This window comes from Panicum virgatum, chromosome 5K, assembly GCF_016808335.1.
Source record: "Panicum virgatum strain AP13 chromosome 5K, P.virgatum_v5, whole genome shotgun sequence".
Taxonomy (NCBI): Eukaryota; Viridiplantae; Streptophyta; class Magnoliopsida; order Poales; family Poaceae; genus Panicum; species Panicum virgatum.
Genome location: NC_053140.1, coordinates 51,331,653 through 51,344,610, shown reverse-complemented (window position 1 = coordinate 51,344,610; position 12,958 = coordinate 51,331,653). Strand labels below are relative to the sequence as shown.

At 52.7% G+C, this 12,958-nt stretch overlaps 1 protein-coding gene across 1 annotated transcript; it reads right to left on the bottom strand.

Moving 5' to 3' along the window:
* Window positions 1-1,493: 1,493 nt before the first annotated feature.
* LOC120710207 (homer protein homolog 1-like) lies at window positions 1,494-2,430 on the bottom strand. The gene is made up of 3 exons (XM_039995859.1): window positions 2,128-2,430; window positions 1,708-2,040; window positions 1,494-1,511 (listed from the first exon to the last, which is right to left on the bottom strand). Exons 1-3 carry the CDS (start codon window positions 2,428-2,430, stop codon window positions 1,494-1,496), a joined length of 654 nt encoding a protein of 217 aa, XP_039851793.1.
* Between the last annotated feature and the right edge of the window lie 10,528 nt (window positions 2,431-12,958).

The following is a 12,958-nucleotide window of genomic DNA, read 5'->3' as shown; positions in this document are numbered from 1 at the left end:
AATGGGGCAACCGAACCACACCCAGCCGAGCCACCGGGAAGACTCCATTCTTCCTGGTCTACGGGGCTGAAGCATGCCTTCCCCCAGAAATTCACCTGGGCTCACCACGGGTCCAGGCTTTTGACAAATCCATGCAGGAACAACTGCGGCGCGACGATGTGGACTTCGTTGACGAACGAAGGTGGCGAGCAGCAATCCAAAATGCACAATACAACCAGGCGCTCCGGCGCTATCATCAACGGTTCATGCACAGTAGGGAGCTCCGGGCTGGCGACCTCGTCCTCAGACGGACCTTGAACCGAGCAGGGCTCCACAAACTCTCCCCCCAGCTGGGAGGGGCCCTTCAAGGTCACAGAGGTGTGCCGGCCCGGGTGCGTTCGCCTTGCCACAGAAGATGGAGTGCCGCTATCCAACCCATGGAATATAGAGCATCTGCATAAGTTTTACACTTAGGCAAAGCAGGGAAATGAACATTTCCTTTGTAATAAGATAGAATCAGTGTGCGGCCTAGAGTGGTTGGGGGTCCGCCCCCGTAAACCCGATCTCTGGCATCCATCGCACCGTCGGCTAGCATTAACGCGCGGCCCAGAGCGGTAGAGGTCCACCCTCGTAAATTCGGCCTCTGGCATCCATCGCGCAAGCCATGTATATCAAGTTGCAAAGGAAAAATTTACCCCAGTTCTGTCTTTGTGTCAAAATTTAATTTCGCAGTTCAATTCTCGAGATTTCACTTTTCTAACCCCCACGCGGACTTCCACTCTTGTCGCTACAACTAAGATCTGTATTGAGTTGCTGGAGTCCCGTACAGGTCCGAACCCTCTTGCTGCTGGAAGAGGGGTCCGGACCCCTAAGGACCTACTCTGGAGGGGGTGCTTGTTTCCTGGGGTGGTTCGGAGTCCTGTGTAGCCGCTTAGCCGGTTCCGTACCCAAAGCCTGCACACTCCACCACCCTGTAACGAGTGTCCTAGTACCTGGAGCTGGGTAATTAGGGGCCCGGACCTTGTTCTAGCTCAAGAGTTGGCTTCCTAAGTCCTACACGGCATGTCCAGCTCCATATCTCAAAGGATCGAGTGTGACAAGATGACCTCACCCACTGCTAGGAAGGGTCTGGAGCATCGGAGCCAGGTCCGGAAAGATCGTGTTGTTTCCTGGAGTGGATCGGAGCTCTGTGTAGCGCCTTAGCCTGGTTCCGCACCCTAAGCCTACACACTCCACCACTCTGTAACAAGCACTGAACTACCTGGGCCTGTGCATCTAGAGCTCCGGACCTCGTACTAGCCTAGGAGCCGGTCCAGAATAGGTTCCGCGGGCCTGCTACTAAGCTGTATCTTCGAAGTGGTACACAGGTTAAAGCCCTGACTGGTGGTAGGTCAGGATGTGCTCCGCCACCCTCCGGATCAGCTCGCGGCCCTCGGCTTCAAGCTGGGCAGCAAGGACCGGCTCCAGACGCTGGAGCCTATCCGAAGCGGAGTTCAGCACTGGGAGGGCGTCAACTATCGAAGCTGGTGGCTCTGCCACTTGGATTGGGCTCATTCCAAGTGGCACCAGTGCTAAGCTCGCTTCTGCCGCCCAGTCAGCGATTCGCTAGGCCCCCACGCGCTGGTCATCCTGGTGCTTCTGGACCGCCTCCTGGACCGCTTCCTGCACCCGGGTGTCCAGAGCCGCCTTGGCCACCTCCATCTCGCGGGACCTCTCCTCGAGCTCGGCCTTCCTCTTCTCCACCGACTCCTTCAGCTTTTTGAGGGAGTCGCGCTGGCGCCCAAGCAGCTTCTCCATGTTGGCGGTGAGGGACTCCCGCTTATCGAGGGACTTTCGGTCCTCCTCCAGCTCCGCCTCGGCAACAGCCAGCTTGCTAGCCCTCTCCTGCAGCTGCTCGCGCCATCCCGGCAGAGTCGCAGAGAGATTGTCGAGCTCCTGCTTCCAGACCTCGAGACCCTGGCTGCGAGTCTCCAGCTCGGACTGCTGGGCCGCGAATCGAGTCTCGAGTTCGGACCGATGAGCCGTGAAGCCAACAACCTCCAGGGCAAAAGCCTCCTCCCGCTGCGCCAGGATTTTCTCCTAGCTCGATACTGCGAACTCCCGGTCAAACACCTTCCGAAGGTTGGATCGGTAGGCCTCTTGGTCGGCCTTTAGTTTTGACCGAGCTTCCGCAGCATGGGAGGCTTCAGCTTTCGTCTGCGCCTCCAGGCGGGTGTGCCAATAGGAGAGGCGATGGCGCTCGCTCTCCAGGGTAGCCCACTCCCGCCGGAAGGCTGCCTTGGCAGAAGAAGTTGCCTCCATTATCGACTCGCGGACCTGGACCAGCACCTGGGGGAGCGGAGTTGTTTCCTCCTCCGTGGGACCCTGCAGGAGCTGCCTGCCAAAGACCACCTCCAACTCCTCATCTGCTGCAGGATTGGAGCTGGAGGAGGGAGCTTCCAGCGCAGGCATCGGGGCCTCGGTAGCCGTCGTGTTCACCGCTGCAGCACTTGTCGCCGTCGCGCTCGCCACTACTGCATCGGGTGCGGCTGCGCCCAGCACCAGTGCCTCCGCCGCCGCTGCGTCCGCCGTGTCTGCCACTGGCGCATCTGCCGCCACAGCGTCGGGCACTACTGAGCCTGATGATGGCGTGCCCGCCACCGCCGCATCGGGCACCACCGGGCTAGCAGAGGTCGCTGCACCAGAGGTTCCCGCGCCCGCCGCCGCTCCCGCTGTCGCCGCCAAGGCCCCGGTCGCCTGGGCACCAGCCGACGAGCCGGCGATGGTGGAAGAACTGCTGTGGCGAGGAGCCCTGGCAACAAAGAGGAGAAGCCTTTAGCAAAAAGCAGAGCACCTAGGACAGGGGGAGAGAGCAGAATAACACTAACCTAGAAACGCCGGGAATCCAGCGACCACGGAGGCTCGACGTCTGCTTCTGTTGCTGCCGTTGCTCCCGTGGCGGCGACGGAGGCGCAACATGGGACTGTTCCTGCTGTTGCTGCTGCTGCTGCTCCTGTTGCTGCTCTTGTTGTCGCTGCTGCTGCTGCCGGAGGGAGCTGTCTCTCAGCGGTGATGGTGGCGGCGCGGTCGCCCCGGGGGATCCGCGAGGGCCGGAAGCCCGGGAGCTACCCTGGCCCGCGCCCCCAGCGGTCCTCTGACGCTTCGCGGCGGGCTCCGTGACTGGGGTCTCGTCGCCCCTGAGTAGCCTGCGCCGGCCTGCATCTCCTGACGACACGCCGGGACTGCTCCGGACCTGGGTGGGGCCGCTTGTGGCGGCGCTGCCGGGCACGGCATGCTTCCCCTTCGTAGTGGGGTCGGACCCCGCGGCGCTCGGAATAGCTTGATCCCCGGATGCGCCAGGGATCTGGAGCCCACGGTTCGGGTCGCCTCCGGTCTGGCGTAGGGCCATACCACTGTCGTCAAGAGTTGGCAGGGTAGCCAGCACCGCCGTCCTCGCAGAGTCCTCGCAGAGGGGCACGATGCCCTGGGGAAGGATCAGGTTCTCCGGGACAAAGACTTCTCCCGTCACCGCCCGCACTAGGACCTCCAGGGCTTCCTGGGTCAGGTCACTCCCCTCTCCGCGGTGGGTCCTGCTGCAATCGTTGAGGCCGGTGAAGCTCCAAGCAGGGCGCGGCCGCTGCTTCAGGGGGGCTATCCGGCGCTTCAAGAAATCTCTGAGCACGTGCAGCGAGGTGAGGCCACTCTCCGCTAGCGACCTGATCTTGCCCAGCACAGAGTCGAAATCTGGCTGCAGGGACGGTTTGGCCCTCCAGGATGCTCGGTCGGAGGCGGGTCCCTCGGTCGGCAAGGCGAGGCGCTCGTTGGCTTCAGTGGTGGCGATCACCAAATCCTTGCGCCACTCCTACCACTTCCCACCAGTGAGGCCGGGAATGTAAGGCGCCGGCAGGTCGCTCCTTGTCTGGAAGTAATACGCTCCCACCTCATCATTCGCCCTCCCGGACTTCACCAGTATGAAGAAGTGGCGGAAGAGGATGACGCACGGCCGCACTCCCACGAACCTCTCGCACAAATGGATGAAGATGGACGTCAGGAGGAGGGAGTGGGGCGTAAGGTGCTGAAGTTGGAGGCCGAAGTCTTCCAGCAGCAACAGCAGGAACGAAGAGATCGGCAGCCCCACACCGGTGGAGATGTGTGAGGTGAATAGCACAAATTCCCCGGCGTGGAGGTTGCCGAGGGGAACCGAGCCTGTTCGGATCCCCCAGCCGGTCTCCTGTGCACTCCAACCAAGAACACGGCGCACCGTGCTCAGCTCTTCCTCGGTCTGGAAACGGCGGGGATGAACAAGGGATACCATCTCTCTGTGGAAGTGAGGAGCAATCTGCGTGGGGGAGCAAGGGGCAAGGAAGCTCGAAGGCAAAGGGGCGCAAAGGTTGGGAGGAAGAAGGCGAATGCTGGAAAGTAACCGCGGTATGCGGTTCGCCCCATTATAAAGCCTGACTCAACCGGCGCGCCCCGGAACCGTCGCTGTGACACCCTAGGTGTCTGCACAGTAGTTGTGTATTGATTGTAGGCATCATGTGCTTAATTGCTTGAAAAAGGATCTTTTTGTAAATATAAAAGGTTATATGTGTAATTATGATTTTATGCAAGGTCCTTTCTATAGTTTAATTTGAATAGGGTGTGTAATTATTGATTTTGTGGAGGGTGTATTTGCAAATTTCAGTGCAATCATTGCTTGGCAGGAAAACTTTCATTTCAGCCTATATTTGAAGTGAATTTACCTTGAAAAAGACAAGTTTCCTTTAAATTCAAAATCCCTTCCATGTTTTCAAAATTAGCTCTTTATACTTTGGTCAAATCAATTTTTGCACAACATCAAAGTTGTAGATCTTGAAAATTTGAACAACTTTCATGTTGGGCACTTTTTCATTTGAGCCCTATTTTAAAAGTTATCGCTGGTTTACAGACTGGTCCCTGGAATTTTTGGAAATTGCTTTTAGGTCCTTATCCCCTTCCTCCAGCCTGCTTCCTCTGTTTTCAGCGCCGCCGCTGTGCAGTGCCGTCGCCGGCGCAGTGGAGAGCCTGCCCGGCCACGTTCTGCGTCGCGCTGGCGCCCACACGTCGCACTGCTCCTCCACCACCGCCCGTTGCCTCGCGCTGGAGCCTCCCTGCCGTGCCACATGCTCCACCGAGTCCAGAGCAGCCCGCGCGGCCGCCACCTCGCCGCCGCGGTGGCGAGCTCGCTGCAGAGGCCGCCGCCCTCTCCTAGCGCGCGCACGAGCACTACAAAAGCCCCAGCAAGCTATTCCGTTCGCCCTTTCGCTTGCTTCCCACTCCGAAACCCCAGAACACGCCGCCGCTCCACCCGCAACGCCGGCGAGCTCACCTCGCTGTCGACCCGCCTTTCCAGAGCAGCTCCGCCCACACCAACACCGCCAATCGCTCCGCCTCACCCTCGCGCACCTTCCCGACTACTTCCCGTCGACCAATTTCCACCGGAGCCCCTCACCATCGTAGCCCGAGCTCCGCCGCCGCCTGTCCGCAGTGGAACTGCAGCTCCGCAGCTCCACCGCCCGCTCTGACCCCCTAGCAAGCTCCGTCGTGAGCCCGCGCAGCTCCCCGACCACCTCTCCTCGCCCAACCCTCACCGGATCACCTTAGCCGCCGTCGGACTTCCGTCGCCGCCGCCTTGCTCCGTCGAGCCGCCGCCTCCGAGCCCCTCCCCGTACCCCAAGACCACCCAGAGGTGCGCCTTGGACCCCTTTAGCCCCCACTCCTGTTTCCCCTCGCCGCCGGTGATCCCCTCGCCGGGATTTGGCCGGTCAACCACCGCGCCCCTCTCTGACCACCGGCTAGGGACCTCGGGTGAGATGAATCAAAAACCTAGGGCGTTATTTGAATAGCCAGTGACTCAAGTGAATAGTAGTAGCAAGGGCTCATTTGTAATTTTTGCAGTGAACTTTGAAAATTCCATAGAAATTCATAGGAAATTCACAAAAATATAAACTTTGATGTTTTGGAATCCTTGAGAGTAGCTCTATGCAGTAGAACCATAATATGGTGTGTGTTTTTTGAAAGTTTTTGCTGTACCAATTGATTTGTGTCACTAGGTAAATAAAGACTAGTTGTTTTATATTTTTCTTAACTGATGATTGAAGCCATGTCTTGCAATGAAATTTTTATGGTGGTTTTTTCTTGCAACTCTAGTATTTTTGTAAAAAATTCGTGGTCAGTTCTCATGTGTAGCTATTTCTTTGATTTAATCCTTGTTTAGCAGACTTTAATTATGATAAATAGTTTGTGCTGATGTTAAATCATGAAAATATTTCTGAGTGATCTTTTTGAATATTTTAGCTTGTAAATAAAGTTTGAGATCCAGTTCCTGACTAGAACAGGAGCTAAAAATGAATCTTGCTAATCTGATGTCTCTTTTGTTTATTTTCTCAGAATTAATTCTGTGTAGATAAAATCTTGAAAAATTCACAGTAGCTAAGTCATCTCTGTATAGACCTGATGTTAAATTTTTATATTCTGATGTGCTTTAGTTTAATCTGAATATTTCAATCTTGTTCTAGGTGTTATCTGAATGATTGAATTGTTATGAATAAATGACTACCTGTTTTGGCATGATTTTTACAGGGTAGCCTACTATGTTCATGTTCTGTTTAGGATAATTTTTTCTAAGTTTATTACTGTTTTTGCTCTGAGTTGTTTATTTATTAAACCAAACATGATTTAATTGCCATAGGAAACAACCATCACTCACTTTATGAAGTTAGTATAGCTTTCTTGTGATGTTGATCATGATGCCTTGTGTAGTTAGAATTGTTACTTAACTACTCTATAAACGATTGCGCATGTGTGTTTATAATACTGTTCTTGCATTTACATATAGATACGACTGCTTTGTCGGACGGGACGTACGAGCTGATCCCGGATTCCGAAGGAGGTGATCTCGAAGCTCAAGCGAACACCGACGTACTAAATGAAGCCCCGGACCAAAGTTCGGAAGAGCATAGAGCTGAAATAGTTAGCGACTACCGAGAAGGCAAGCCCCGGACATAACCTATATTTCAAATTATTATTATTTACTGTTATTATTTACTTGTGCATCTACAGTTCTTAGGATTTGAATTGAAACCCTGGATGCATGATCCTAGGAACCTATGTACTGAACACTAGACCTGAGTTCGACTACTTGCTAAGCTTATAGGACCGGCAAAAGTCGAGTGATTGCCTGTCACTCGCGAGCTTTATAGGAATTGTTTGTTTACTTTCTGTTATCAATATAAGGACGACGGACGGGGTCGTGTTCGATATCATGACCTTTGGTGAGACTCCGTCTGTGTTGATGAACTTGCTAAGGTCGCGGTGTGTGGTAGTGCTGGTTAAGTTTTTGAACGTACTAGCCACATGCCGTAAATATGGTACGCGGTAAGTCTAGTAACCGATTGGACCGGGGAGTGGATATACCTGACACTCTCTCTTAGGGATAGGTTTTATTTTTATGTTGCGCAACACTACGACTAGGAGGGACAAGGGTGGACCTTGGAGCCCTGTAGTCGGGGAGAGTGTTCCTATAGCCGGAAAGAAAGGCAAACGGTTGTTTGGAAACGACCCGACGGTGTTCCAAACGTGTATGTTAGGTTTGCCTGGCCAGGTTAAGAAATTCGATTCGAATCGTCTGCTTCCCACAGTTTGGGACTGCTTGATCTCTTTGCCACACAGAGTAATAAGAGCAACAATACTATGATCAATCTTGATGTTTGCTTAAAGATCTACCTTGGTTGATTAGTAGTTGCTTACATAGAATGGTTAATCAACTAGAATCTGGAAGGCTAAAATTTGAAAGTAAGGACCTACTCTTTATTGCTTTTCAGCAAAAGGAAACCAGAGCCTCACAAACCCTGCATAGTCTAGCTAAAGTGGGTTTAGTATACCCGTTGACGGTTAAGTCTTGCTGAGTATTAGAATACTCAGCCTTGCTGTTGAAACCCTTTTTCAGGTATGAGTTTTGAGGATCAGATCGCTAGCTTGACCTATCCTTGCTCGTTGCCTCCTGGCTGGTCCGTAGAGTGGGATACGTCTTCGGCCGGCAATGACCATGATGAGTGATACCATGCTTGGGCTAGCTTGGTATACCTTTACGACGTGTTGTAGCCGTCGTGTTTTATCTTCCGCTGTTTTAACTCTGAAGTTGCACACTTAAGGCTTGTATAACTGTTTTTACTAAAGTTGGTTTTGTAATAATGGTTTGTACTGGTTTGTAATCATTACTATGCTTGTGTTGTAAAATTGTGGTTGTAATATCTCTAGACTCGCCTTCGTGTGGGGTATGCTTGTTCGATCCGAGAACCGGTGGTTGTATCGGGACGTTACCCGACAGACCAAGAATTGTTCCGTTTGAAGTGCGTTTGAGCCGGTGTTGCCTTTATGGTGATGGCCTGCGCACTTGAGCCGGGATAATTCAGGTGGTTCTGCCATAGTCGCTGGAACCCAAGCGACGCCAGCACCTGGTGTTAACCGCCCAGTCCGTGACAAAGGGGCCCAGGCCCACCTGTCAGGGAGGGCGGGTAACAGACAAAGGTGTGAAAAGGCGGGATCTGAACCGTCGCCCGCGCGCGAAGCCAGGCGAAAGCTGAGCTGACGTGCGCGTATTAAGCGCTGGCGTGGCCAAGCTTTTTGGGAACTGCGCAGGTAGTAAATTTCCCGTTTACTCCGGCCACAACAATGCCGAGCGTCGCGCGCGTGACTAGGTGAACCACTATGCGTGGGGGCCATGAGTCAGTAAGCCGTTGCGATGTGATGAGGCAACAAACAACCCGATAGATGGTCAAAGCCGGTCAGGACCCCTGCAGTAAGAAGCTTCAAGCTATGCAGAGCCAAATCGCAGTAGTGGCCCCACCTGTGGGTTCGTACCTCCCCTGAGGTGGGCCCGGGGGCCACTGTCGGTACCCTGTAGCAGGGATACCCACTCCTACTACAGCAAGGCAGGACCCGCGTAGTTATCCGTAACAACGTTCAAAGGACGGAGTAGCCGGGCCCCACGGGTCAGGCCCTTACCTCACCAGGCCAACGGCCCCGGACCCGTTCCCCGCTTGGGACGGGTCCGGGGGCGCCACGTGTCCTTGAGGAAGGGAAGCTCCGAGCTGACAGCTGAGGCCCGGACCCCCCATAGGGGTCCGGGACCTCCGCGTCCATCCGGACCTCCCACGCGGTAGAATCAACATACCGCCGGGGGGGTCCGGAGCCGCCGCGTGTCCCGAAGGAACGGGCGTGGGCTCGTGCGCGAGCCTTCTGCCGGAAGACTCGCCCACCCACCGCATTCATTGTGGGTGGTTGAGGCGTGCTCTGCCGCCGCGGCACGCGGGGGCAGCCTTTGTCAGGCCTCACTGTGCACCGCGTATTACCAAGGTACACAGTATAGCCGCCTGTGCCGCACCCGCGCAGAGCCCATCTGCCGCATTAATTGGATACGATGGCACGGCACTTTTCCATCATGCCGCCTACGCCGCAAGCTACACGGCCCGTTCAGCTACGTGGCAGGCGACGCCGCTAGCTATGCCTGGCGCCGTTCCGACAAGACAGCGCCTGGACATGCTAAACGGGGGACTCCAGGAGCAGGCAAGGGAATCCAGGAGAGAGATCTCCTTCGCCTGCGACGCCATAATGTATGAATAGTATGTTATTCTATACTGCACCAGTTGGGCCCACCTGTCGGGGACCCAACGGCCATGTACGCATCCCCTTGAGATATAAAAGGGAGGCGCTCGCTGTGCACTCCAAGCACTCTAGAGCACACTCAGACACAAGCTGGACTCAGCTCCGAGCTCTTGCAGACTCTCTCGAAGCAAGGCAATACAACACACAATGGACGTAGGGTATTACGCTCCGGCGGCCCGAACCACTCTAATCCTGCTGTGTTCATCGTGTTCTTGAGCGAGATCGAACTAGTCGCTAGCTAACCCCCGAGTACTCACCCTCTGGGCTTAGGCGGGTGCATTCCGCCACCCGGCTGTGGTTTGCCACACCACGACAGTATGTGTCCGTGCAGTGAAATTATGACGATTAGGCCGGTGCCGTGCAGTGTTCCGGGCGATGGGATGTGTCGGGGCAGTGCAATAATCACGAGTAGGTCGATGCAGTGACAGTACGACGATTAGGTTCGTGCGATAATACGCTCGATGCGATACCAGTGAGTGCTGTGGAGCGTGGAAGTGCTGAAGTCATGAGCAGTGAGACGTCGTGTCGTTGTTTAAAGTGGGATGAGTGAGCGGTGTTGAGCGTGCGAGGGTACAAGTCAGGAACGAGAGGTCGTGTCCGTGTTTAAAGTGGTAGCAGTGAGCGCTGTGGAGCGTACGAGTACTGAAGGTAGGAGCAGTGAGAGGTCCTGTTGTTGTTTAAAGTGCAATGAGTGCGCGCTGTGTAGCGTGCGAGTGCAGAAGCGTGGACGACTGTGGAGCTGTGAGAGGTAATATCTGTGTTCAAAGTGATTGGACGATGCAGGCAGCCCTGCGTGTATAAAAGACTACCTTGTGGTTGCCGAGAGCACAGACTTGCAATTAAGGTTCCACTTTTTTTAATTTGCCCAAACAAACAGCTATGAGCTCCTCATTCTCCCGGGCAGCTTTCCGTCGGGAAATGGAGGCTAATTAAGGACCCTCTCCTAACGATCCCAATAGATGTATTACAGATTGCAAGGTATGGCCGAAAGGTGTAGAGCCACCGATTGATATTGCCAAATGTGTTGTGTTCCGAACATATCTCGTGATTACGAGACTTTTGGCCAGAGGTATTGGTGTTGCAAGAATATCGAGGAAGTCCAAAAAAGAGGTGCAACATCACAGGTATAGATTAATTTGTAAATATGCATTTATTATTTTTACTAATTTTGAATCGTTTCTTGTTTGCAAAAGTACGCTGGTGATGACACGTATACTCATTGGTGTAATTTCCATGAGTGGATTGACACGTGGATCACTCGTCGTGATCAGCAATATATGGAGTGGTTGAAGAAGGTGAATGAAGATTTACGCAAATGCGAGCGTGCAAAAACAGACATGACGGGACCTGATAAGGGTACTGCCCGTGAATGAATGATGTTGTATTGCTCCGTCTGAATAAATAATATAATGTTTGTTCGAATTACCTAAGACATGTTAGGTTTAGTCTTGGACCTCGTTACCGTAGCTTGCAACAGGCCCTGACATGCCATGTCATGTGTTGTGTGCGTTGAATTGTGTGGACCACTATTTTATTTGTGTGCAATGTATGAACGATGATTGTTTTGTTTGTTTTTATTGTGTGTACTGGTCGATATATGCCCATGGAGTTGTCATCACGTCGGTCTGAAAAGTTTATTTGTAGACCAATGCTTCTAAAAAATCTAGTTGTAGCTCATGTTTTATGAAATGGGTACTTGTAGTAGAAAGTACACAATGCAGATTAATTAGACATTCAAATTACAAAAAACAATTGCACTGGCATGTACATGGAACACGCTAACGTCGTGTTCCATCTATACCTAACATGCCTTAGGGAATATGAAATTCGAACATTACATGATAGTAATCTACTGAGTGCACCGAGGATACTTCCCTTTCCTAATAGCCTCGGGCCCCGCCTCCTTCGCACGGCGGGCCCTCTCTCGCTTCCTCTCCCTATCAGCTTCATGCTCCTCCGCCTGCCGACGTTCCACATCTGCGAACCTCTTCTGGATCTCTTCTTTATCTTTCTTGCGCTTCTCCTCCATTTTTTCCTCTTGCAGCATTCGCTGCCACCTTTCCGCAGCCCACCTTGCTTCGCGCTCAACGTGTTCCGTAGCTTCGGTCGATTGCTCCGTGTCCAGCCACTGTATGAAATCACAAAGAGGTGCTGGACTCTATTTCCAAGCCGAGTTAGAATTAACTTACTGAACTCCGAAGGCGCAAGCTAGATAGAGCGAGGTGATACCTTCGCTTTGTCCTTGCCGTAGCGATTTGGCGGATCGTACTCGCAGTTCTCACACATGAAGAACCTCCTGCCGAAGTCATCGCCCAAAACTTTGGACTCCATCAGCTTGCACAACGAACCGCAGAAGCACATTGGAACCTGCACTCCTTGAGGCACAGGTTCTCTAATCTTGTTCCACGGAATGTAGGTAGAACCAGAGAAAGACATGATGCTAGTGCGGGGATGGTTAGTGTCTTCGTATGAGATGGGGCGATGTTCTATTTATAGATGGAGCTATTTGGTCTATAGGCATGGTTCACGCATGTCTATCGCCGTTTCAAACGGCGGTAGGTACTCCCACATTTTTAATTATAGTGGGGGTGCAGAAGAATCTGATGCAAGGTGACAGGACATCGAAATCGTAATTGAAACTCATGAATATCTCATAAAAATATATTTTCACATTCTATTAGAGTTAAATCTAATTTGTATTAATTTTTTAAAAAATATTTCTCTAACCTTCGCTATGTCTATTATTTTCTGAAATATCTCTAAACGTAAAGAAAATAATTACAGTTCAGACAGGCTATAAAATAATTAAACAATTAATTACAGCAGTGAGAGCATATAAAATAAATAAAAAATGTGGGAATACCTACCGCCGTTTCAAACGGCGACAGGACACTGGGCCCGGCTACAGCCGGCTATAGCCGCGCTGTAGCCCGGCGGTACCTCCTACCGCCAATTCATCCGGCGGAAGGTTGTTACCGCCGGATGAACCGGCGGTATGGCACCGTCGGTTCATCCGGCGGTAACAACCTTCCGCCGGATGAACCGGCGGCCGGGTGACATTTTAAAAAAAATTATAAAGACATATTTTTTTGATAAATCGAAAAAAATAATATAAAAATAAAAAAAATTCGGTTCGCCGAAGGCCGAAGCACAACCAGGGTTTTTTTCCCAACCGGTTTCCGGTAACTGCCGGTCTCCGGTTCCGGTTTACTGGACCGGTTAGACCGGTTACCGGTCGGAACTGGTCAAATTCAAATTTGAATTCAAATGGCGCAGTTCAACCGGTTCGTACCGGTATACCGGCCGGTTAGACCGG

Bases quoted from the DNA above. Each gene is read 5' to 3' on its own strand.
- LOC120710207 (XM_039995859.1), bottom strand. From the start codon at position 2,430: ATGCCTGCGCTGGAAGCTCCCTCCTCCAGCTCCAATCCTGCAGCAGAT. The intron at 2,041-2,127 runs GCCGACCAAGAG...ATCCTGGCGCAG, and splicing joins AAGCTCGGTCAAAACTAAAG to CGGGAGGAGGCTTTTGCCCT.